General features: G+C 43.7%; 1 protein-coding gene across 4 annotated transcripts in view; it reads left to right on the plus strand.

Annotated features, from left to right (window-relative positions):
- The window catches only part of LOC141162205 (cytochrome P450 2K1-like), a 241,574-nt gene that overhangs the window by 192,851 nt on the left and 20,956 nt on the right, over positions 1 to 27,767 (plus strand). For 3 of the 4 annotated variants that reach the window (XM_073648057.1, XM_073648058.1, XM_073648060.1), the window contains 2 exons: positions 15,218 to 15,380; positions 24,470 to 24,619. In XM_073648057.1, the coding sequence (XP_073504158.1) occupies positions 15,218 to 15,380; positions 24,470 to 24,619 (313 nt within the window). Of the gene's footprint in view, positions 1 to 9,394; positions 9,613 to 15,217; positions 15,381 to 24,469; positions 24,620 to 27,767 lie in introns of those variants that run through there. The other variant, XM_073648059.1, reaches the window with a different exon arrangement.

Below are 27,767 nucleotides of genomic sequence, written 5' to 3' on the forward strand. Positions count from 1 at the left end.
GAACGCGGGCGAAAATACACAGCCAATGCCTCACAGGCCACACTACTAAATTCCCACATTTCACGACTGCTTGCAATCGAAATATTGCCTTTTAGGCTCGTGGAGACGGAAGCATTCTGCAACCTGATGGTGGCGGCCATCCCTCGGTACTTGGTCCGCAGCCGCCACTATTTTTCCCGGTGTGTCGTCCCCGCATTACACAAGCACATGTCCCAAAACATTAGCCGTGCCCTCAACAACGCAGTTACCTGGAAAGTCCACCTAACCACGGAAACGTGGACAAGTGCTTGTGGGCAGGGACGGTATATCCCGCTGACGGCACACTGGGTTAACATATTGGAAGCCAGTTGGACTTTGGGATGGAACACGTCGTTCCGACGCCAAGGATTGCGGGCCCTAGGTCAATCAGGGTTGCCCCCACAGTCTCCAGCTCCTGCACCTCATCCTCCTCAGCCTCCTCCTCCTCTTCAGCCTCCATCTCCGAAATGTCCACTAGTCACAAGCTGGAAACACCGCATCATTGCCTCGGCCAAGTGGCAACAGGCTGTGCTGAAGGTAATATGCTTAGGTGACAAACCGCACAATGCTGAAGAGTTGTGGACAGCTCTGAAAGAGCAGGCAGATCTGTGGCTCACACCGCTGAACCTACAGCCAGGCATGTTAATGTGTGACAATGGCTGGAAACTGGTGGCGGCTCTGAGGTGAGGCTAGCTCACAAACGTACCATGCCTGGCCCATGTGCTTAACCTCGTGGTTCAGCGGTTTCTCAAATCCTAACCGGAGATGCCGGATCTGCTTGTTAAAGTACGCCGCCTGTGTGCCCATTTTAGAAAGTCACCTACAGCTTCTGCTGCCCTTGCCGTATTTCAGCAGCGTTTGCAGCTTCCAGCTTACAGACTGGTGTGTGATGTCCCCACGCGTTGGAACTCTACACTGCAGATGTTGGGAAGTATTTGTGAGCTGAAGAGGGCAGTTGTTGAGTACCAGCATCAACAAGGCCATCGGTATTCAGTTCAGACTCCACACATAAGACCTCAGGGGTGGACATGGATGTCAGACATATGTACTATCCTCTAAAATATTGAGGACTCCACCAAGATGGTGAGAGGCGATAACGCCATAATTAGTGTCACCATCCCACTTCTCTGTCTTCTGAAACGCTCTCTGCTCACAATCAAAGAGGATGCATAGCAGGCGGAGCGCGAAGAGATGGAGCAAGGAACCATACAGGGTGACTACACACAGCCCAGCCTCATCTCATCCCAACGTGGATTGGGTGACAATGAGGAAGAGGAGTAGGAGGAAGAACAGGAGCTATTTCCATGCGCTATAGATGGTACTACCTGCACAACTGTCATACCGTCTGTTCAGCTTGGATGGCAGGACTGTCTCTGAGGACAGAGAGGAGGAGAGCATGGTCACTCGTTCTCTTGGTGAGGACATGGAAGGCTTGTCTGTTAGCAGTCAGGCACAAATGGCTGATTTTATGTTACACTGCCTTTCCCATGACTCTCGCGTTCTCAAAATTTTGGGTGACAGTCATTACTGGTTGGTGACACTTCTAGACCCACGATACAAGGAGAACTTTATATCTCTTATTCCTGAGGCGGACAGGTCTACAAAAATGGGGCAGTACCAGAAGGCCCTTGTTGCAGAACTATTAAAAAAAATTCCCATCTGAAAACGCTGGCGGCAGAGGTAATAGTTCGTTGGACAACCCAGGACTACAGGCGAGAGAGACACAACTCCAATCCAGCAGAGGAACACTGTCAAAGTTCTGGAAGAATTTTCTCAGCCCCTCCCATCGCACAGGCCCTGAGGCTTTGGGTACTCTCACAAGGAGTGCAAAGTTTGGGAAGATGCTGAGGGAGTACCTTGCCAATCGTACCAACGTACTCCGTGATTCCTCTGTGCCTTATAATTATTGGGTATCCAAGCTTGATATGTGGAATGAACTGGCTCTCTATGCCTTGGAGGTCCTGACCTGCCCTGCCGCTAGCGTTTTATCAGAGTGGGTTTTGAGTGCCGCTGGTGGAATTATAACTGATAAATGCATCCGCCTGTCAACTGAAAATGCTGACAGGCTGACTCTTATAAAAATGAACAAGGGCTGGATTGGGCCAGACTTCTCAACACCACCGAATGATAGCAGCGTAACATAAACTCAAATCCAGTGTCTTTTTTTGGGAGATGTATTCCCATGCACCTTTTCACACCCACACATTGGTATATGCTTCCTGATTTTGTATATTTGCTCTTTTCCTCCTTTTTCTCCTCATCCTCATCCTCCACCACCATATCACCAGGGTGACCGTGGTCCGTGATGCAATGCCCCCATAATTTTTTTTAAAGGGTGTTTATGATGCCCGTAAAAAAAATTTATTTACAGTCTGTTTATGTATACCCCCAGGGGTAAATGTTTGTCAGCCCATACACTTAATGCATGGGTATTACAAGTATAGGAGACCCGCTTCTTTCTACTAGGAACATTTTTTATGAGGCCCTCCTCCACGTGTCTTCCAAGGGGCATTGGAGTGCCTCCAAGTTTTTGGCAGCCATTGCATTCACTGCATAGGCCAACACTATTGGAGATCCACTTCCTAATAATGGGAACATTTTTTGTGAGGCCCTCTACGTCTCTCCCAAGGGGCATTGGAGTGCCTCCAAATTTTTGTCAACCGTTGCATTCACTGCATAGGCAAACACAATGGGAGACCCACTTCCTAAAAATGGGAACATTTTTTTCAGGAGGCCCTCCTCTAAGTCTCTTCAAAGGGGTATTGAGGTGAGTTCAAATTTTCAAAGTAGCATTAGGGTGCATCCAAATTTTTAGCAGCCCTGCCACTCACTGCATACGCAATAACAGTATAGGAGACCCACTCTTTAGTAATGGGAACAATAAAGCATAGCCGGCTGATGGCTCTCTAAGAATAGAGAGGACCAACTGCTGGCCCTTTAAGAATAGTAAAGGCCGCCTGATGGCCCTATAAAATTAGGCTTTGTGACTTTCAGAGTCCCTCCTTCATAAATGAAACATGATGTGTCTGATGATATCTCACACACCACATGGTCAGATAAGATTGTAAAATGTTAAAATGACATTTCCCAGTGAATGCATTTGTCACGGTTGAAAGCAATGCAAAAGTGCAAAAATGCATCGAAAACGCTAAGTGTGAACATAGCCCAAGGTATGGAGTAGTATTTTTGTTTTTGGTGATTTATTTTGCTTCATATACAAGTCATTAGTACCCTGGAAAGCATGTTCCTTAACATATTTCCCAGGAAAATCCATTTTGGTTTCTTTTTTGTATGTTTTATTGTGAGTCCGTAAAAGTGGCTTAATACCTCTGACAAGATTGTTCACAGCAGTGACCTCGAAGTCAGAAATGCTTCCAGGAGTCTTCCCCATGCTGTTCGCATGTCAATTGAGCACTGTTCCCATCGATCAGGGCAATTTTTAGGCCCTCTGCAGACCGCCGGGGAGAGCCGCCTGAAAAATGCTCGAGTTTCTCATAGACTTATATTGGGCTTATACTCAGGTCGAGCACCCAAGTATTCCAATGTGCTCTACCCGAGCATCGAGCCCCCGAGCAATTTTGTGTTTGCCCATCACTACTCCTCATTAATTGGGAGCAGCAATAATTTCAAAAGACAGATAAGTGGGATGGTGACGCTAATTATGGCGTCATCGCCGCTCACATCTTGGTGGATTCCTCAAAGTTTTGGAGGTTGGCACAGGTGTCAGACATCCATGGCCACTCCTGAGCTCTCATGTGCGGAGGCTGACCTGAATACCGACAGACGTTTTGAAGCTGGTACTCAACAACTGCCCAATGCTGCTCACAAATCCTTCCCAACATATGCAATGTTGAGTTCCAACATGTGGGGATATCGCACACCAGTTGGTGAGCTGGAAGCTGTAAATGCTGCTGAAGAACAGCAAGAGTGGCTGAAGCTGTAGATGACTTTCTAAAATGGGCACACATGCGGTGTACTTTGACAAGCAGATCGGGCAGATCCGGGTAGGTTTTGAGAAACCGCTGAACCACTAGGTTGAGCACATGGGCAAGGCATAGTACATGTGTGAGCTTCACAGCCGCCACAAGATTCCAGCTATTGTTACATACGACCTGCCTGGCTGTAGGTTCAGCGGTGACAGCCACAGATCTGCCTGCTCTTTTAGAGCTGTCAACAACTCTTCAGCGGTGTGCGGTTTGTCACCTAAGCATATTAGCTTCAGCTCAAACTGTTGCCGCTTGGCCGAGGCAGTGCTGCAATGCTTCCAGTTTTCAACTGATGTGGACATTTTGGAAATGGAGGCTGAAGAGAAGATGGTGCAGGAGCTGTAGAATGTGGGGGCAACCCTGATTGATCCAGGGCCCGCAATCCTCGGCATCGGGAGGACGTTTTACGTCCCAAGGTCTGACTGGGTCCCCGCTTCCACTATATTAGCCCAGTGTGCCATTAGTGAGATGTACCATCCCTGCCCACAAGCTTTTGTCCAGGTGTCTGTGGTTAAGTGGATCTTCCCAGTAACTGCATTGTTAAGGGAACCGCTAAGGTTCTGGGACACGTGCTTGAGTAATGTGGGGACGACACACCGGGAGAAATAGTGGTGGCTGGGGACCGAATACCGAGGAACGGCTTCTGCCATCAGGTTGCAGAAAGCTTCTGTCTCCACGAGACTAAAAGGCAACATTTCGAATGCAAGCATTCACAAAATGTGTGAGTTTAATTGTGTGGCCTGTGGGGCATTGGCGGCATATTTTGCACTTGCGTTCCAAGTACTGAGGTAGGGATAACTGAACGCTGCGCTGGGACCAGGACATGGACATGGTTGCTGATGGTGGTAGTTGTGAGAGTGCAACGACAGTTGCCGGGCGGGAGTCATCTTTGCATGTGACCTGGACAGGGGATCGGCATGCATGCACAACAGCGAAACGAGCAGTGGTGTCATCTACAGACACTATTTCTGGACCCTGGCGTTCAGCAGTCCTAGTCGGGTGCTTTGCTGTGATGTGCCTGATGATGCTGGTGGTGGTCATGCTGCTAGTTTTGCCACCCCAGCTGATGCTGGCCTGGCAGATGTTGCAAATGGCCTTTTTGGGGTTATCTGGACAGTCTTTAAAAAACAACCAGACTCGGGAAGACCTAATAGTTGTACTGACAACTTCCGTTGTGATGGTGTTCCAGGGAACAGTTGCCCGCCTTGTGTCTGTGGTCACCACATTGCTTGTTCCTGCCTGTTGTGGTGCTATGCCTCCCTACCCTTGTGTGCCGCTATCCTTGCTCTGCATGTCACCTTACCAGGTTGGGTCAGTGACTTCATCATCCACCACCTCGTCTTTTACTTCCGCATCCTGGTCCTCCTCCACTCATCATCACCCATCTCTTGCGACAATAATTGCACTTTCCCACCGTCACCTTTGTGTGACCGTGGCTGCTCAAATATTTGGGCATTGCTACTTGCGATCTCCTCTTCCCCCGCTTGAAGCTGGCTGGGTGAGAGGCCCGAATATATAAATAAAAAAGTGAACAACTCTTCAGAGTGTCCAAGTGTGGGATCAGTTGTCTCCGGGCATGCAGCATGGTGGGAGGAGGATCAGGATGAGGAATGTGCAGTCCAGACTCACGGCTACTGAGACTTGACCATGTGGAAGACAGGGTGGTGGTGGTGGCAAAGTGACTGGAAGCATTGTCTGCTATGCAACCAACAACCTTTTGACACTGCTGTAGGATCAATAGTGGTGTGCTGCGGTCCCCTAGTAATTGGGACAGGAAGGTCGGGCGACAAGATGTGGGTGCTTGTTGTGGCACAATTTCAGCTTGCCTATGGCTTCAGCCTCTGCATGCACCATCACGTCCACTTTCCCGTTCCTTGCCACACACCTTGCCCATTTTAAATAGAGTATAATATTTTGCACGGTCCCTACAAATGTCTGCATTTTTATCCCGGTAATATGGGATACATCTGATGGACGCCCACGGTTTTAAATATCGGCCTTGTAGTTTACTAATATTGGCAGCGACCACGTCTGAATAGCTTCACTGCCACACTGCTGCCAAACTGTAAATGAAGGATAATATTTTGCACGGTCCCTACAAATGGTTGGATTTGTACCGCAGTAATATGGGATCACGTCTGATGGTGGAAAAGATCTGGCTGAATTCTGCAGTGCTAACAAGCAAATGGAGCAGTAAAATGTTGGACTCTTATTACTTTTTAAGAAAATAATCAGGATTAAGAGCAAAAAAAAAAAGCCCTGATATCTAGTCCAATTGCTATATGTAACAGGCAGCATCAGCGGACAGAACATGCAATGGACACTATTTTTCTGTATTGTGCTCACAATCTCTGCCTGTGGCAGACAATCCTTGCAAGTTCACTGGCTCGCTAAAGAGTACCAAACATGCAGGGCGGACACCTGAGCTCCCGCCTGAGCATCCCGGAAATACTCACCGAACACCGAGCATCTCAAACAGTGAGATGCTCAGGCGAGTATCGAGCAGTGACGAGCGTGCTCACTCATCACTAATTGCAGCTAGTGATGAGCGAGTATGTTCTGTTAACCCTTTCGCCAAGTATGCTCAGGTGAGCACCGAGTGTTTACAGCTGCTTGGTGTTTTGTTTTAATCACTCCCGTGTACATGATTTGCGACTGTTTGACAGCTTTATTACATTTGAGGAATGTCTATTTCTTACACATTCCTCACATGTATTAAAGCTGTCAAACAGTCGCAAATCATGCACACGGGAGTGATTCAAACATAACACTGATCAGCTGTAAATACTCGGTGCTCGCCCAAGCATACTTGGCGAAAGGGTTAACAGAACATACTCGCTCATCACTAATTACAGCACCATTACAGTCATATATTTACTTTACATTTCAAAATTGTGCTGATATGTTCTATTTAAATTCCAGTTGCAAGCATGTGTGCATTTAGAAGAGTAGGAACCACTAGTTCAAAATGTCTTCATATGTTGCTTGGTGATGCTCTCAGGCACTTAAGCTCATGAAGATCAGCATTAATTTCTAAATGGTGTTAGCCATATCTGGAGCAAAGAAAGGGAGCAATGTCAAACTTTTCATCCCTTTTTAAGAACTACTTCCGGAATTGGCATTCTTATGAAAAATAGAGCATTGTTGTAATATTCTATTAATTCTTGGGCTTAATCTGAATACAAAGCATGCCGAAGCCATGCACAGAAAAACTTCAGTCAGCAATGCTTTCCGTGGGTTTCAAGGAAATTTTTGTGACTTCTAAGAGGTCATTTTTTCCAGAAGCTTCAGAGAAAGTTGGAAAGTATTGTGTCAAAGTTACTGGCAAAGTGGCGGAGGTGAAGTATGTTTCACTGAGGCTAAAGCTTCAGTGATTTGAAACCCAGAAGTTTTGCTCCAGCACACAAGTGTTGAAAGGGGTTAAACAGCCATTTTAAGAGCTGGATTTTTGTGAACAACCATAGAGCGGGTAGGAGGTTGTTCTCCATATCTCTACCCTAGGGTGTGGTCTGAGGTTTCAATAGATGGCCTGGTGAGGCATTCAGTGTTTTCTATGTGTCTGGAGAAGCTAGCTCTAACCTGAACCGTGTAAGCTAACCTGAAGCGTGTGTTTTTACTAACCCTGAGAGGCCGGATCACCGCAGACTTATGGACTGTGCTGCACCTTTTCTTTTGCTTTGCCGTTATGCCAGAAGGGCTGTGTTTACTTTGATGAACTCTACATTGGTTTATGTCATATTTTAATAAACCAATAAGAAATTTAAAAATACAGCGTTCCTGTAATTACCTCCATATGCAGCCAAGTGAGCCGATCTACGACAGTATGCATTACATTAAAAGTTTTTAGGGCCAAGATTTTTAACATGACATGGTTAAATCAGTAGTAGTAGAGCACGGCACACCTGACAGCAGGTGCACAAGTAGGAGCCCAATTTGTGGTATAATATCTATGAAGAACTTGACACTTAATTGATGTAGAAAAAGGTGATTTATTTGCAATGCATAGTGAACATATATGACGTTTCGGTATAAGTTTGGACCTTCTTCAGATATATGATTGCAATAGAAGAATATAAGACTCAATTCTGATACTATACAGGATACAGTGCATCTGAAAAGTCTTATGGCACCTATAGAAGTCTGCACTCTATTAATGTCTAATTTAAGGGGTTAACCATTTTTTGGCTTGAAAGGTTCCCCAAAGATAATCTAATCTCATCATCGCTGAGCTTACAAAGATCAGCTGTAATCCGTGATGGAAGGCAGCAAAAGATTTTTAATTTCTTTACGGTGCCACTTCTGGGAATACAATTTTACATAGATTTAATTGAAAAAAAGATATGCACTACCCAAAATATGCATTAACGTGATTGTACTCCTGAATGAAAGACAATACAGCTAATACTGTAGGTGAGGAGGAACCTCAACTAATACTGGTCTTATTCTGTAGGTCATGTCCTACGTGGCAAAAAATGGCTCAATTTTTGCGATGAGGTCCCCTCTCTTCTGTGTAGACAGACCACTGTTGGAGAAGACAAATTCTAGGCTCACATTGATGTAATTGTAAGATATCTCCAAAAATGTAAAATCTTTTCAGCCTCTTGCCTAAAAATTCTGTTTAGCTGATTACATTGGTAATTTACTAAAACCTTTAATACACAAAATCTAATGCAAAGTTCATCCTGCTATAACTGCAAATCGATTTATTTGTGTCCCCAAACCATAGTATGTGAATTTTACACCATGGCATTGATACAACTCCAGAACAAAAAGACAAAAATTGCAAATCATATTTCTGTATCCTACGGTACACCATCATATTATAATACACCTTGGATAAAATGCATAATGCTATGTATAATAAATCAAGATTGTACAATCTAAGCCAAGATCGTTAATCAAAGTAAATGGCAATAAGCCAATGAGTTTATCCCAGTTTATTTGTGCCCCAGTAGATTGAGCAAGGTAAATGGCAATGAGCTAATGAGTTTATCCCAGTTTATTTATGCCCCAGTATATTTACCAAGTTAAATGGCAATGGTCCAATGAGTTTATCTCAGTTTATTTGTGCCCCAGTAGATTGACCAAGATAAATGGCAATGAGCTAATGAGTTTATCCCAGTTTATTAATGCCCCAGTATATTTACCAAGTTAAATGGCAATGGTCCAATGAGTTTATCTCAGTTTATTTGTGCCCCAGTAGATTGACCAAGATAAATGGCAATGGGCTAATGAGTTCATCCCAGTTTATTTATGCCCCAGTATATTTACCAAGTTAAATGGCATTGGTCCAATAAGTTTATCCCAGTTTATTTATCCATAAGTAGATTAACACATGTAGGGAAAAAAAGCCCATGTGTATAAATATAAGGTCAGCAGCACAATCAGAACAGACTCTTAACATTACTTCAATATGGATTTTACTGCCTACTTTTTGGCTAGAGCCGATGTGTTGGTATACTTTTCAATTTTCGCTGCACTATTCATCTATTGGATAAATGTAATTAAAAAGAGCACAGTAAAGATGCCCCCTGGACCTATCCCTCTGCCTGTCATTGGAAATCTCCACCTGGTGGACCTGAAAAGGCCCCACGAATCTCTGATGAAGGTAGGATACTGTACTTACTGTATAGTCAAGGAGGGTACAACAGTTTTTTACTGGGGCAAAGGAAATGGGGGTGGTTGCTGAATGATACAGGTATAAATGAATACATGGTGGGCAGTAAAGGTCTGAAGGTCTTGTCCCTTACTGTATTATACATGAACCATTGGTGGGAATGGGCACTGTGTAACGCTTCATTTCCCTGTGGTGGACATGCCAAGAAATTGAATATTTACTGTCAGCTTTCCCTGGAATGATAGCTGATCCCTGGAGCTGTTCGCTGGTGGACACTTTGTGATCAACCTATTATCAAGGGACCATCTAATAAAATAGGAATTCTTCAAAGTGAAGAACCCCTTGATGTAATGTAGATTGGTCATGTTGCTGGAGATGCATGCAACCATATTTTGTTGTCATGGTTTTCAATGTGTTAATTTATTCAGTTAGTGCCATATTCCTTTAATGAGAATATCGATGAAGAAAACAATGGATTAATGAAAATTCCATAGCATTTTATATACAGTATGGCCAAATGTATCTCCAATACCATTTCCAAGAGCGTTGATGATTTCATTCTAAAACTATGGCTAATATTATGTGGATGATTCTCCCTACTATGGCCAATATTATGGGATAGATTTATGTGCATTGAGCCACAAGAGCATGAGTAGAGTTGGGCATTGGTGTTGGAATTTCCTAGGGATTCACAGTTGATCACCATGGAAAAAAAACAAATCTGTACTGGTTAACTGATCACTTCTACAGATTATTTTGGGTGAGCATTCTCTTTAATAATGTTTAGTGTTTAGATCAGTTTTGTTGAGTTCTTTCTCACCACACTTTGCAAAAAACAACATTTTTATCAGTTTGGCTTGTACAGAGGCATTGTATTATATTGAACGAATACCTTGTATCATTGGGCTGAAATGAGACAATTAACCATAGGAAAATTTTCCTTGGTATCTAAGGGCAGTTTATCATAACCCCCACTAATTGTCAGAACAGGGACAGAACTATAAACAAGTGGGCCCCTTTTCAAATACAGCTACTCCTTCTCCAATAGCTAGATGGCAAAAAAGTGGTCAAAAAGCCTCCATGTTTAGGCCAATCAATCCCCACTGAGCCTTGAGAACTCAAGTGTAGCACAATCTACTAGTTTCTAGTAGGTATGGAAAATATCATTTGAAAAGTCCCTTATATGCAGTTTAGTAGGTAGCATTACTGCTCTTATACTTTCCAGATGGCGGAGGTATTCATTGGTTGCACGGCCACTGCCTGCTGCACAAGTGATATGTCTTCTGCTAATGACAGGGCTTCAAAGTTCAGCTTTCTGATATTTTTCTGTGTTATTAGAGGCTATGTAAGTACATTTTAATGGTTAACATTAGTGTTGAGCGAGTATGTTCTGTGAACCCTTTCGCAGAGTATGCTCGGGCGAGCACTGAGTAGTTACAGCGGCTCGGTGTTAAGTTTAAATCACTTCTGTGTGCATGATTTGCGAATGTTTGACAGCTTTATTACATGTGAGGAATCATTGTTTCTTTTGCATTCCTCACATGTAATAAATCTGTCAGTCGCAAATCATGTACACGGGAGTGATTTAAACATAACACCAAGCAGCTGTAACTACTCGGTGCTCGCCCGAGCATACTCGGCGAAAGGGTTAACAGAACATACTCGCTCAACACTAGTTAACATTAGTAATGAGCGAGCATGCTCGGTACTTGCCCAAGCATCCCAGTACTCGAGATGCTCGGAGCTCGCTGAGTACTTTCGAGATGCTCGGGCGGGAGCTCGGGTCCCCGTCCTGCATGTTTGGCACTATTTAGAGCACCAATCATGCAGGGATTGTGTGCCGCTCACTGTAATGTCACAGCCATGGTGGTTGTGGCATTACAGTGATTGCCCAAATCGATGGGAACAGTGCTCACAGTGAAACATGAAAAGCCGTCAATTCATCAGCTGCATACATCGGTATCCGACAATTTAGAACAGAAAGAATAGAGCATCACACATAGATTAGATAGATAGAAACATGTCAGTCACATATATAATAAGTACAGTGACAATGTTGGTTACTGTACTTGTTATTTAGTGTTAAAATAAAGGATTTATTTAAAAAAAAAAAAAATTGTGTTTTCATGCACCCGTCTCTTTAAAAAAGCTGGCTGGCAATTCAGCAGCGGCATACATCTGTACCCGACAATTTAGAACAGAAAGAATAGAGCATCACACATAGATTAGATAGATAGAAACATGTCAGTCACATATATAATAAGTTCAGTGACAGTGTTGGTTACTGTACTTGTCATTTAGTGTTAAAATAAAGGATTTATTAAAAAAAAAAATTGGCGTGTGGTTCCCCGTAATTTTAGTCTGTAGTGGAGGTTAAGCAGATGGCTGGGGCAGATGTTTGAAGCCTGGGAAGGGGGTAATACCCACGGAGATTCCCAGGCTACTAATATCAGCCCCCAGCTGAATACCTAGCTGTTACTAGCTATTAAAATGGGGGACCCCCCAAAAAAATGACGTTTGGTCCCCCCTATTTTAATAGCTAGCAAAGGCTAGGCAGACAGCTGGGGGATGGTATTAATAGCCCAGGAAGGGTGCCATGAATATTGGCCCCCTCCCAGGCTAGAAACACCAGCCGTCAGCCGCCCCAGAAATGGCGCATCCATAGGATGTGCCAATTCTGGCACTTAGCCTCGCTCTTCCCACTGCCCTGTAGCAGTGGCAGTGGGGTAATAGGGTTGGGGTTGATGTCAGCTAATAATGCCAGCTGACATCAAGCCCAGGTTGGTAATGGAGAGGCGTCTATAAGACACCCCCATTACTAATCCCATAGTGAAAGAAAGAAAAAAAACACAAACACCTAGAATAAAGTCCTTTAATTGAAATAAAGACACAATTCTTTAATGTTCTAAATTAAACTCTACTTACCGTCATGCCCATTCCAGCTGAAGCCAACGATCTCCTGCAATAAAAGTCAAATAATAAACCAACTTCATCCTTACCTTTCCATGGTTCCCAGGATGGCTTAAGCTCTGCTACATTGACATGACAGGCTGGATCGCAGCAGAACGCTGCTATCCAGCTTGCCATGCCGCAGACACTGAGAAGCTCCTCAGTGAAGCTCCTCAGTGTCAGGCTGTGATGGCATCCAGATGAGCAGAGTTCATGTCCAATGAACTCAGCTCACCTCATGCACGTAACTGACAGCATGGGAGAATGCTCCTGCTCAAGCGGTGCCAGCAAATGACGTCACCGCTTGAGCAGGAGAATTCTCCCATGCTGGGACGGCATTGAGAGGGCAGGCTGGATGGTAGCAGAATGCTGCCATCCAGCTTGTCATCCTTCAGAGACACTGCGGAGCGCAAGCAATGTCTCTGAAGGATGACAATGGAGAGGCATCTATAAGACACCCCCATTACTAACCCCATAGTTAAAGTTAAAAAAAAAAACACAAACACCCAGAATAAAGTCCTTTAATTGAAATAAAGACACAATTCTTTAATGTTCTAAATTAAACTCTACTTACCGTCATGCCCATTGCAGCTGAAGCCAATGATCTCCTGCAATAAAAGTGAAATAAAAAACCAACCTCATCCTTACCTTTTCATAGTTCCCAGGACGGCTTCAGCTCTGCTACATTGACATGATAGGCTGGATTGCAGCAGAACGCTGCCATCCAGATTGCCATGCTGCAGACACTGAGAAGCTCCTCAGTGAAGCTCCTCAGTGTCTGGCTGTGACGGCATCCAGATGAGCCGAGTTCATGTCCAATGTACTCAGCTCACCTCATGCATGTCACTGACAGTGTGGGAGAATTCTAATGCTCAAGCGGTGCCAGCAAATGACATCACCGCTTGAGCAGGAGAATTCTCCCATGCTGGGACGGCATTGAGATGGCAGGCTGGATGGTAGCAGAATGCTGCCATCCTTCGGAGACACTGCAGAGCGCAAGCAATGTCTCTGAAGTATAACAATCCTTTATTTTAACAATAAATAACAAGTACAGTAACCAACACTGTCACTGTACTTATTATATATGTGACTGACATGTTTCTATCTATCTAATCTATGTGTGATGCTCTATTCTTTCTGTTCTAAATTGTCCGGTACCGGTGTATGCCGCTGATGAATTGCCGGCCGGCTTTTTTAAAGAGACGGGTGCATGAAAATCGGAGTGCCCTGCTATGTTTTTCATTCATCCTCCTATATACCCTGCCTGCCTGTCTGCCTATATATTCTGCCTGCCTGACATTTAATTGAGCACTGTTCCCATTGATTTGGGCAATTTTTGACCTTCTGCAGACCGCCGGGGGGACCGCCAGAAAAATGCTCGAGTTTCCCATAGACTTACATTGGGCTCGTTGCTCGGGTCAAGCACCCGAGCATTCCAATGTGCTCGATCTGAGCTTCGAGCACCCAAGCATTTTAGTGCTCGCTCATCACTAGTTAACATCTGAGAAAGTGCAAAATATATGGACATATGAAATCGTCAAAGAGTAACTAAACGTTTTTGCATTTTACAGGCACTTTCTATGAGTGGTTTTGGGCCTGAGATCCTCACAAATCACTGGAAAGACCGCAGAGAAGGAGCACACAACTCCTGGCCGAGTGAGCACACAATGGCGTATGGATACATTGGAAAGTCATAGGCTTTCTATTATATCCACACTCTGTTTCATGTAATCTCATGAGCAGGAGCTGTGTATTCCTGCTGTCAAAGGGTCACACTTCTCTGCCGTCTTCTCAGCAATAAGTGAGGATCTCTGGACACCGACTCCCACTGATCAGTGGACATGTAAAGTGTCTGAAAAATATAAAAAAAACTTAAAAATTACGATACTTTAAATAGTTGATAATCACGATCCCTGTTTATAGTTATGAACCCAACTGAACTCCAAAGAAATTGGTCTAAACTCAAAACTCAATAAATGTGATTATTCATCACAAGCTGCTGAACTGAGTTTTATCAGATACAGTTTTGAAATCTCCTCACTGAAGTGTGTTTTGGACTTGGACTGTATCAATGAATAAATATGCAAGTGGGTCATTAGTTGTGGGTGTCTTTGATTGTAAACATGGCTCCCAGGATAGGGCAATTATAGATAAAGAAGAGTAAACTTACAGCTTACTCAATAGGAGGCCGGACAGTGTAGCACTTACACTCTTTGAGAGCACAAGGCTAATGGATGCAGCACCATACATAGGCAAAACTTGTAATAATTATAAGTCACAAATGAGGCGCTAAGCTTGGTGGTTACACTTCGAAATTGAGGCAGAGAGCTTGGGTGTTGCAGAGAAATAGGAATATTCTTTTTCACTCGAACATCAAATCACTTGCAATCACAGTCAAACTACTCAGCACTTCCAGGCAATTCATGTGGAATGCCTTGCACCATCTTACCTATGCAGTGCACAACTGTTTATGTCCTTTAAGTCTTTTGCATACTTCCCCTGCTTCATGGACTCAACAGTAAATGTGTCTTGTTGGAAACTTATCTTATAGACCTTTTTTAAGCGACACTGTGGTTTCAAAATACAAATCTGTCTGTACTATTCAAATAAATATGTATATACTTAAACAAATTATGATATTTTACAGCTTTCTGAGAAGTATGGCGAAATATTTACTGTCCATTTTGGACCCAAGAAAATGGTGATACTTGCTGGATATAAGATTGTAAAGGAAGCACTTATTACCCAAGCTGAGGATTTTGGAGAACGGGCGACTTCTCCAATCTTCAAAATTGTCTCCAATCAACATGGTATTTATAGAACTATAATAGAATTATAAAACTATAATATTGCGCAATCTATGAATCATAAAATCCACAATGGTGACCTGTTAGGAGAGAAAAATACTAGAGCTGATTCTGCTAATTGAAGATCTACTAAAAACATCAACAAAAATCATTGATGAGCAAATGGTACATGCACTCCGCTAGGTTCAGATAGAGGTGGGACAGGTTACATGAATTCTTTGGAATCCTGGGGGAACCGTTACTCAGGGCGACCATAGACCATGTGCTGCAGCTTCTCTCAGGCACACAGGGGTATTGACCCTCAGGCACAGATTCGTAGGTTGTTTCACTTGCTGACTAGTCAAACTTGACAAGAGTCCTCATAAAAGGTAGAACAGTAGCATTTAATAAGAAGCTGCACAGGCAATGCAAGTTAAGTCTGATGAGCAACAGGCTCCAGTGAAAAACAGTACAGTTTCCTTAGCAGCACAGCAGTTCAGTCTTCCCAGTAGTACAAGACAGCACAATTCTAATGCAAAAGCACATTAATGAATACCGCATTCTTTACAGCACAGTGAGATGGACGAGGGGGGAGGGTTTGCTGAGGAAGATGATCCCTGTGACACCATTTCTTCTAGTCCTTCTCTTTCTGCCTGACAATACTCTGCACTGCTAGTTCAGGAACTCTACCTGACCTGTGCTTAGCTTCACTCCTGACTTGAATCCTTTTCACTTGCAGGGGCGCTTCTGTGAGATACAGAACACACACATCACCTTTCTCTTCGGCCCCAGTCAGACAGTAAACAACTTCCCCACAATACTCCTGGGGCTCTGCTAAAAAACTCCCCTTCTCCTGTGACTGTGTGAAACCATCTAGTTGCTGGATGCTTCTGGAGCACAACAGTTCCTGTCTCATGTGCTTGTGTTACTTCTAATAGTTGCTGAATGCTTTTAAAGCAACAGTACTACTTCTGCAAGTCACACTCTTCCCTCCTTTTTGAATTTCGTCCTCGACATTCATCTTAATTGGTCAGTCTGACCAATTCTAAGACAGTGATGAAAGTTGGATAACTTTATATGCAAATTGTCATTGTGAAATCGGTATAATATTCATAAACATTAATAACAACTTAATCTTACAACCTTTTTCTTTTAGGATGCCTGTAAGAAATAAACAACACAATTAAAACAATTAGCATCTCTTCAGCTGGAGCTTTTCGTACGTATTCAACCAGCTCTCTCTCTATGCTTTAACAGTGCTTTGTTTCTACAAAGTTTTTTAAAGAAAATCAAAGCATGAAAACAAGTCTTTCCACCATGCAACATCTTACATACTGCCTCTCGGTGGTGAATACCACTCAAGTGGGCTTATCTGGTCAATAGGCAGAGATACCTGTTTCCAGTCGGCAGTCCTTAGCACTTGACTCGGTTCACCAAGTGTCTCATATGTCAGCATCATGGGCCTCCTCACGTCTCGAGTCGATATCCTCCTGGTGGGTTGTTCATCAGAGACCATGGGTTCTTCGGTCACAGAAGTTTCTTCCACCATACTCATTTCCCTTGCTTCATCAGATGCTCTTGGAGCTGCCTCTGTAAGTTCCTGTACTTGTCCTGAGTCGTTTGTTTCCGCACGGTCTGGTAGTACCGCTCCTCCTGAGTGTCAATTGGTCTCTTCAGGGGCCGGTGTTCGATCATCAGATCTGAATTGGACTTCATCTGTACTCCTTGATAAGAACTCTTCTGGGAAGTCTTGTTGTGGTGGGAGATAATCACAGGGTAGCAGTAAATTCCGATTTACTATTCTGGTTTTCTTGTCTCCCGTTTCCAATCAGATTTCATACACTGGGCTGTCATCAGCTTTCCACCTTACGACCACATACACCTTGTCTTCCCAGTACTAACAAAGTTTTCCTGGACCGCCTTTCTCACGTATGTTCTTGACTAGCCACTGGCTTCCAGGTGCCAATTCTGCTCCATAACATTTTCAATCATAGTACTCCTTACTCTTGCTCTGTCCTTGCATAACCACTTTGGACGTTATGTTGTATGCCTCTGCCATACGTTCCTTCCATTTCCAAATGTACTCAGGATACGTTCTGTAAGTCTCTGACACTGGAGTATCGAACATGATGTTGATTGGCAGTCTTGGCGATCATCCATACAATTGGAAAAAGAGTGAGTAACCCATTGCATCGCTCTTTGTACAGTTATAGGCATGTACCACTTTTTGAGAACTCTTCCAGTCTTTCTTCTCATCAGCTGTTACAGTGCGCAACATCGACAATAATGTCTGATTAAAACATTCCACTTGTCCATTACCCTCTGGGTGATAGGGCGTTGTGTGGGATCTCTGAATTCTACAGTACTTTCCTAGCTTGGCAAAGAGCTAGTTCTCAAATTCTCTTCCTTGATTGTGGTGTAACCTCATAGGGAACCAAAACCTCAAAGCAAAATCATTGAAGATCTTCTCTGCCGCTGTTTGACCCAATTTATTGGTGGTGGCATATGCTTGAGCAAACCGAGTGAAATGGTCCATCACCACCAAGATCTATTCGCAACCACCCTTGCACGTCTGGAGATGTAGAAAGACTATTGAGACCATATAAAACGGATGTGTAGTTTGGATATTGCCCATAGGTGCCTGGGTTGATGTTTTGGGACGTTTATCTTTCAGACACCCACACTCCATGGTCACGTACCTCTCAGTATCTCTCTGCATGTACGGCCAGAAGAAACGTTCACGGATCAAATTTTTTGTCTTTTCCACTCCCAGATGTCCCATGTTTTCATTGAGATCTTTGAAGACCAACCTACGGAATACTCTGGGTAATAACAACTGCCGGTTTTGTCATCCTTTTACGATACAGGATACTGTCTTCACTGAGGTAGAGCTTCGTCCATTCTTTAAATAAAACAGCTACTGCTTGTAACTCATTCTCTCTTTCCCGTTTACTTGGAAACCAATTTTGGTCCACATAAAATAGTATTCTACCAATTATCTGATCTTCCTGTTGTGCTCTACAGATTTTCCCTTTTGGTAGTTGTTGAATAGACTGGGGGTTATCTTCTTCTCTTGCTTTTATGGTGGTTTCCACCGTCAGCGGACACCACAATGGTGTGTCTTTCTCCTGATAAGCTTGTACTGCTTGGATAGTGCTCTCAATTGCTTCCAGACTGATTCCTCTGAGCATTCTTGCATGAACTCCTGTGGCTCTAGTGGCATTCTTGACAATCCGTCAGCATCTGCATTGCATTTTCCTGGCCTATACTTGATGCTGAAATTGAAGTCAGCTAGTTCAGCGACCCATCTCTGACCTGTTGCATTCAGTTTGGCTGTAGTAAGAACATAGATCAAAGGGTTGTTGTCAGTGTATACCTCAAACTCTTTGCTGTAGTAGAGATAATCTCTAAATCATTCACAGATAGCCCATTTCAATGCTAAGAACTCCAATTTTCCTGAATGTAGATGGTAATTCTTCTCGGCTTCTGTCAACGTTCTAGAACCGTAACCGATGACTCTCCTTTTTCCACCTTGATGCTGATACAGGGCAGCTCCCAGTCCAACTAGAGAAGTGTCACAATGAAGAACAAATGGTAAATTGAAATCAAGATATCCTAAGATGGGTGGTTTTACCAGGTAGTTTACTAGTTCTTCCAATACCCCCTGGTGGTCTGCTGTCCAGAGAATGGGCTGTTGGGACGAAACAGTTGTTTCTGTTAAGTCCGTTCCTACCCACGTTCTTCTTTTTATCCTTGGTTGTTGTTGTCTCTGTCGTCTCCCTCCAAGAGGAGGTATAATGGGGTGGCAATCCTGGAGAAGTTCCGAACATAAGTGCGATAGTAGGAGAGGAATTCTAATATCTGCCTCAACTCTCCTACGGTAGAGGGCAGCTTCTCTTTTAAGGCCAGTACCGGAGCGATTTCTGCTGGGTCCATGGTATATCCTTCTCTGGACACAAATTTTCCTTAGAAATCGGAATTGTCTTTTGAACAGTTCACACTTCTTTGGGGTCAACTTAACTCTGTGTTGTTGATACTGCAGTAATACGGTCCTCACTTGTTCAACATGCTCCCGGAAGGTTTTGCTGTGTACCACATTGTCATGCAAGTACGGCTGGCAGATATCGTCTCTCAATCCTCCTAAACATGTCTCCATGCTCCGCTGGAATTCTGCTGAAGCTGAACTGAGCCCAAATGTTATGCGGATCCACTCATATAATCCCCACGGGGTGATGAATGCTGTCAAGGGTCTACTGGACTCTTCGACAAACCCTTGGTGGTATGCCTTACCCTGATCAAGGACAGAGAACCAGGTGCTTCCTAATAGGCTATCCAGCATATCTTGGATCTTTGGTATCGAATGTCAATCTGGTAGTGACTTTCGGTTTAGTTCCCGGTAATCACAACAGAGTCTCAGCGTACCATCATTCTTCCAAACACAGATAATAGGAGATGAATAAGACGACTTCAACTTTTGGACCCAACCTCTGTTGATGAAATCCTGTAAATATTCTTACACTTCCCAATGTAATGGTTTTGGCACAGACATGTAACTTCTGGTTACTGGGGTCGTATCTTTCAAATTGATTTTCAAATGCAACGACGGGATACAGCCTATATCAGAGTCATCTTTGGAGAACACATGACACTCTTCTCTCAGCATCTGTTTTGCTACCGCTAGATCTTCAGCACACAAGTGTTCCAGGGGTACTGGGGGATCCCAGGAACCTGAGGTGGGTTGCGCAATTTCCTCCCCTGGGCAACTGCGGTTCCTTGGTGGGGAGACTGAATTCACTGTAGACCCCTTGGGTGGTCTCACACTGGCTAGATATATATAGTTTTAACGGTTTCAATGTGACTTAACACAGTCTTTGGATCCAGTCTAATTTCGTGTCTCATAGTATTCATCACCGGTACTGTCACTCAAGCAAACCAGTAGGAATCGTAAGCATAGTCTCACCTTGAACTAGGCATTCCGGAAGTTCTGAGGAGTCTTTTGGCACGAGCAGTCTTTTCTGGACTTTTCTTTCCGGTTCTACCCGGACTCCACATTTCACCCCCACCATATGGTGTGCAGGGATGATGGTTGGGAGCAAACCTACCTTGACATCCTTTAGGTCCATTGTATTCTGTACTTTCTTTACTCTATGAATCACGTTTTCCACCACGGCGTTGGGTATGGTGAGTGATGTGGCAATTGCATTCACCACCAATGCCCCTGTCTTGTGTTTCGTGATGACCTCACTGATTACATTATAATGCAGGATAGGATCCTCTGCCCCATTCTGGGGTTTGGTGAGATTTGGACTTGCTTCTGGGGCCTCCTCCGTGTCGTGGTTACCATTTTCCTCGCACTGGTAACCTCCTATCCTATAACCCAAACGACCATGAGCATTGGCATTCCTTGGTATAATGTCCTTCCTCACCACTTCTTAGACAGTGGACACACACCGTACTCTGATTTGATGAACGGCACGCTTTACAAGCCGGGTATCTTCTGTTTTGGAACCCACTCCTGGGTTCAAGGGATACCGATTCTGGCCTGGAACTAATCAACTTTTTCACCTCAATCAACTAGGCTCGCAGTTCACCTATTACTTCCTTCCAGTCAGCGCTGGCAGGCCTCTCTTTTGTTGGTGATTTAAGGTTTCCTCTCGGAGGTGGCAATGGAGGGTCTCTATGATGATCTGCGGACTGGCCACCGGGGGTCTCCAACTTCAGCTGACTCATTTTGGTAATTTTAGGAGCAGAGCCTTTCTTTAACTTCTGTTCAGTTTCTGACTCCAAACTATCAGCCTCATTCATTTTTTTCAATTAGGACTTTGTCAAAAATGCCAGGATTTTCTAGGTACTGTTTCAGCTACAACTTGATATCTTTGCTGATTAATCCTGTTCCCAATGATCTCAAGAACTTCTTCTGGACTAGTCTAGCATCAAACTTCTCTTGCGCTACATCTCTGGATGCAAACAACAGTCTATCCTTCAGTTCAATTGCTCTGAACAAGAAATTTTGGGGTGATTCATTATTTTTCTGTGAGAGGTTAATGAGTCGGTGGAACAATTCTCTTCTTTATAGTGCCCTTTTAATATCAACTTCAGCTGTTGCAAGGTGAATTGACTTTTCATTTCTAGGAAACTACGGAGGTTCAGTCCTGGGCTGATTGCTTTCACCACCCCCTAAACAATCTCATCTGGCTGGTAGCCTTTCTGTAAGCCTGCATCGATCTGGTGCAATAAGTTCCTATAAGACAGTTTCTCTTTCTGTCCACACTCTCCAATCTGTCCCAGGATCTTGAATTCTTTCTTTATGATGATTTTTGGTGTTAGAGAGGACTGTCTCCCTGATTTATCTAACCCGGGCAGGTTAAAGGTCCTGCCTGAGTCTATGACCCATTCAGAGGTTTTGGTCAATTCCTGCAGGGCTGTTGTTAGGGCTTTGAATTGTTCTTTCAATTCCTGTAGTTCAGTCTGCGGACGGAGATTCCCGCTTTTGGTAATTGGTGCCGCCCCTCCATCGTCCAACTTCAACCTGGTTAGAAACTGTATGAGTTCCTGGAGGATTGTCCCCATGACGTCTTCAGCTTCTTTCTCCCCCAGCTCATCCATTTTTGCATTAATGGCAGCTAACAGTTGCCTGCGGTTGTGTGCTTTGGAAATCTGTTTGATCTTTATATGTTCTGCTAATGTTCTCAATTCTTCACAGGTTAACTGAAGAAGTAGCTCACTAATTATGTCCATTTGTATTTCCACATCCATTGCTGCTAGTGAGTTTTTCTTTAGGGCTGGTCCCCTTTAACTGGTGTACTAGAGTTGAGTTGAGGTGCTGTGCGGCTGTGTTTTTCCAGACACTTTTCCTCTTCTCCCTCTACACACTAATTCCCACTCAGGATTCCCCGTATGGGCCACCAATGTTACACGGACGCCGCTAGGTTCAGATAGGAGCAAGACAGGTTACATGACTTCTTTTGAAGCCTGGGAGAACCATGTGCTGCAGCTTCTCTCAGGCACACTGGTATTGACCCTCAGGCACAGACACGTAGGTTGTTTCACTTGCTGACCAGACACACTTGATAAGAGTCCTTATAAACGGTAGAACAGTAGCGTTTAATAAGCAGCCGCACAGCCAGTGCAAGTTAAGTCTTATGAGCAACAGGCTCCAGTGACAAACAGTACAGTTTCCTTAGCAGCACAGCAGTTCACAGTCTTCCCAGTAGTACAGGACAGCACAGTTCTAATGCAAATGTACATTAATGAACACAGCATTCTTTACAGCACAGTGAGATGGAGGAGAGGGGAGGGTTTGCTGAGGGAGATGGTCCCTGTGACACCATTTCTTTATGTCCTTCTCTTTCAGCCTGACAATACTCTGCTCTGCTAGTTCAGGAACTCAAACTGACCAGTACTTAGCTTTACTCCTGACTTGAATCCTTTTCACTTGCATGGGGCGCTTCTGTGCGATACAGAACACACACATTACCTTTCTCTTCGGCTCCAGCCAGACAGTAAACAACTTCCCCACAATCCCCCTGGGGCTTGGCTTGAACACTCCCCTTCTCCTGTGACTGTGTTAACCCCTCTAGTTGCTGGATGCTTCTGGAGCACAACACTTCCTGGCTCATGTGCTTGTGCTACTACTAATAGTTGCTGAATGATTTTAAAGCAACAGCACTACTTCTGCATGTCACACAAATATTATGATTTGAAGAACATTTTGAACATCTATGGTTCTTAGAAGTTGTGTAATGACTGCAGAAAGTCGTAGTGGCTATTGTCTATACTTCTGTATTCTTCTTACTCCTACTTCATCATAATTCTAATCCCTTTTCTCCAGCAAACTGAACATTTTTTGTCAGTTAAGGGTGAAGATGAACAAGAAAGAGACAAAAAAAAAGGGATGGGAGGGAGCTGAGGAAGGGGAGGGAGGAGCTCTGGCCATTCCCAAAAATTAGCCAGCAGTCTTCTTTTTTACTTTTATCTTCCTTTTCCTTCATCTCCTACTTCTATGCATCTTATTCTGTTTCCTTCCTCTCATTCATTCATCTTCCTTATCATCATCATTTTTATTTTTCTTGTTTTCTTTGATTTCATCTTTCTTCTGTTATTATTTTCTTTTTCTAATTATTCATCTACTTAATTATTATCGTCATCATTTTTATAGTATTTTCATCATTTTCTCCTTCCCGGCTTTTTTTTCCATCTCCTTCCTCATCACTATAAAAATCATCCTCTTCATTACTCTTCCTTCACCTTTTTCTTCTCCATCGTTATCATCTTCATTCTACTTTTCTTCCTTCCTCAGTTTTTCTTCCTCATCTATCATCTACTTCTCCAACTTTCTTCTTTAGTTTTATCATAATTTTCTTTATTTGTCCTTAGTTCCATTTCTTGATTTTTTTTCTTATCTTCCTTTTGCTCCTTTTTCTTCTTCCCTCTCTGCATCTGTCTTGTTACCATCATCCTTCCTTTCCATTCTCATTAATAGTATAATTAATATGATGTTTGACAACTCTGTGGTCAATTTACATGCATTATTTGTGAGTATTATTTATAAATGCAATTTTTAAGTCACAGATTTCTACTTCTTTAATTGGTAAGAAAACCACTAGTTGGATTATTTAGATTACACATAGTAACATAGTAACACAGCAATGTAGGTTGAATAAAGACCTAGATCTATCAAGGTCAACCTTCCTCCCCCCATTGTACAATTTGTCAAATTTAAGTGTAGCCCAAAATGTTATGTGTTTTGAGGAAATCATCCAGCCCTTTTTTGAAAACTATTATAGTGTCAGCCCTTACTACCTCTTGTGGTCGGCATCCCACAGTCCGACTGTTCTGACTGTAAATAACCCTTTCCTGTTTAGGTGCCTGAATCGCCTTTTTTCCACTCGTAATAAGTGCCCCCTGGTCCTTAGTATGGTCTTTGGAAGGAATAAGTCATGTACTAGTCCTTTGTACTGACCACACATATATTTATACATGTAAATGAGATCTCCTCTGAGGCGTCTTTTTCTAAGCTATTTAGAAACACAATACAACTTTTTCTTCAAAATGAGTCATTAATTGTTGCAAAAGCTTAATGTTTTCCTTTCTCATATATAACTATGATTAAGGCATAATATATACTAATGGAGAAATGTGGAAATCCATGAGGAGGTTCACGCTATCAACACTTCGAGACTTTGGAGTGGGGAAGAAAAGTGTGGAAGCCAGAATTCAAGATGAATTAACTCCCCTTATAGAAAGCTTTAAATCTCACAATGGTAAGATATATATTTCACATTTATCTAATTTTTTTTTATATCTAACTTCTTGTCTGCCTCTCTCCAATCCAGTCTACACTCAAGTGTATTGAGCGAGACCACGCCCACAAGATAACCGCACCCACTGGATGGCCACACACACTAGAATGCCTCTCCCTTGCTCAATACATTTGTATGGAGCGAGACCATGCTCACTAGAAGGGTTCTGCCCAGGAGTATGCACATGGCATACATCACCACCGTTCCCACCTCAGAAGCCGGCGAATCCTCGCAAAGCACAGGACTTGCGCTAGGGCGATTCAAAAGTCTGCAGCCACACAGAGTGACTGCAGACTGTTTATTTTAGACCAGATAACCCCTTTTAAACTACATCACTACTTATAGGAGTTTTTCTAAACTCCCATTCACATATAATAGATGCTTTCACTACATATTTGAGGGTACACCTCAAATTGTCAAGTTTTTGCTCTGTATTTGATTGGAAAGTTACATCACATTTTGCTACACATGGATAACATCTGCAGCATCTAAACATATCATGAGGATTTCAATTATCATCCCAGCTATAAGTTTATCCCAATGAAATTATGTCTAAAGTGGGTCCAGTGATCTACTGAACGTAGTTTTATCCTAGAGCTTCAAATGACCTTTCAAATTGAGAAACTTTTTTATTTTTTTTAGTTGTTTTTTTTTATTCATATTTTAACTAGTGATGAGCGAGCATTAAAATGCTCAGGTACTCATTGTTCGGGTCGAGCAAATTGGAATGCTCGAGTGCTTGGACCGAGTAACGAACCCAATGTAACATAAATACACAAAAACAAAAATGATCCTCCACACCTTGGGCTATGTTCACACATAGCATTTTTGATGCGTTTTTGCACTTTTGCTTTTCTTTCAAGAAAGACAAATGCATTCACTGGGAAATGTAATTTTAACATTTTACAACCTTATCTGGCCATGTGGTATGTGACACATCATCAGACACATGCATACAGTGCTGAAAAGACATGGGAACATCATGGGGAAGACCCCTGGAAGCATCTCTGACTCCCAGGTCACTGCCTAAAAGTGTGCCCATCACAAGTGATCCTTGGCGTATGTGAAGATGCCTCTGTCATTGCAGACTTGCAGCTATCACCGTCCACATCCTTGTCCCAGCGCAGCGTTCAGTTGTCCTTACCCCATTCCTTGGAATGCAAGCGCAAGTATGCTGCCAACTATCCACCCACCCACAGGCTGCAATACTATACTGCCAAATTTTTGACAGCTGCTTGCACTTGAAATGTGGCCTTCTATGCTCATAGAGGAGGAAGCTGTCCACAATCTCATGGCGGCGGCTGGGTGTCCATACTCAGTCCCCAGCTGCCACTATTTCTTCCGGTGTCGTCTCCGCCTTCCACAAGCAGGGGTCCCACAACATTACCCGTGCCCTCCCCAGTGCACTTACTGGGAAGGACCGACTAACCACAAACGTGGACAAGTGAATGTGGCCAGGGACGGTACGGAGCCAGTCCACAGATTGTCAGTGAGAGTTTTATTTCACCACAGCCATATTCTTTAGTTCGGTGAAAGGACTTTGGAAACCGTATCTACTCCAGCTGTCATTTCTCCCAAGAAAGTCCTCTAATGCAGCTTGTCAAATAAGCAATGGCAGCCCATCCAACATCAGCTCCCCTTTGTCGGTGGTGCTTCGACACACAAACATCTTTCTTAGCCCTTTAATTTCATGACTACAGAATTGGGCAATGGCCTGATCTGCAATGCGGTTTGAGAAATAACTTTTAATTAAGCATGTCCAATCCACATTAAAAAAAAGCAGCCATAGAGTGTCTGGGAACCTTCCCACACACTTTTCTTTGTCAGGGCTTCTTCTCGGCAGCGTTGATACGGACCCACCAGAGAACCAGAGACTCCTCTGGTGGGCCCTGGCTTCTCCATCGGGAGAGTTCATAGTGCCGAGATGAGGCCATGATGATGATAGAGGCCACCATTTGCTTAGTTTTCTGTTACTTGGAATGCAAGCGCAAATATGCAGCCAGCTACCCACCCACAGGCTGCAATAGTAAACTGCCAGATTTCTGAGCAGCTACTTGCACTTGAAATGGGGCCTTTTAGGCTCATGGAGGCGGAAACTTTTCACAACTTCATGGCGGCGGCGGCCGGGTGTCCATACTCGTTCCCCAACCGCCACTATTTCTCCTAATATCGTCTCCGTCTTCCACAAGAAAGGGTCCCAGAATATTACTGCTGGTTCTTTTCTGTGGGAATCAAGTTGCCTCCTACCAGCTTGTAATATTTCCAGTGAACTATGGTACGACGCCATGGTATTAGCACTGCCCCCAGTACCAGTAACGAAGCCATCACCAATTTCCTTCTCAGGAATTCTATTTGGAAGACTGAGTGGCTGCCCAAATACATTAGTTTCTCACAAAGGAGCTGAAGATAGAGTAGCAGTAGGTGCCAGTTTCTCCAGCCTTTTAGATATCAGAGGGTGAATGCAGCACATTGGCTCAGTAGTTAGTACTGAAGCCTTGCAGCTCTGGGATCCTGGGTTCATATCCCAACAAGGACAACATCTGCAAGGATTTTGTATGTTCTCTCTGTGTTTGTGTGGGTTTCCACCTCAGTTAAAAAGGAACCATAGAGTGTCCCGGAACCTTCCCACACACTTTTCTTAGCCAGGACTGCTTCTCGGAAGGGTTGTACAGTCCCACCAGAGAATCCTCGGGTGGGCCCTGGCTTCTTCATCAGGAAAGTTCATGATAGCGCAAACTTTGTAGCAGCTATGGGGCTTTTGAGCAAGGGAGAAAGGTGAGCCCTCAGAATCAAATGTTCTGGTGGGCCCAAAGTTTTTCAGTTTGAACCTGCTTCTCAGTGGGAGTTGTATTTCACCACAGCCTTATTCTCTAGCTCGATTAAAGGACTGGAATAGAGGGAAAACGTATCTACTCCTGCTGTCATTTCTCCATCGCCAAGTTCTCCCCATTGTCATCCACGACCATGCCAGGCTGTATGTTAAGCAGTGAGAGCCACAGATCAGGCTGATGTGTTATAGCTTTCAACAACTCTGCAGCAGTTTGTCACCTAAGCGTTAAGCATGTTATCTTCAGCACAGCTTGTTGCTGTTTGGCCAAGGCAGTGTTGC

Source organism: Phyllobates terribilis, unplaced genomic scaffold, assembly GCF_046119375.1.
Source record: "Phyllobates terribilis strain yellow unplaced genomic scaffold, ASM4611937v1 Scaffold_9__5_contigs__length_417890890, whole genome shotgun sequence".
Taxonomy (NCBI): domain Eukaryota; kingdom Metazoa; phylum Chordata; class Amphibia; order Anura; family Dendrobatidae; genus Phyllobates; species Phyllobates terribilis.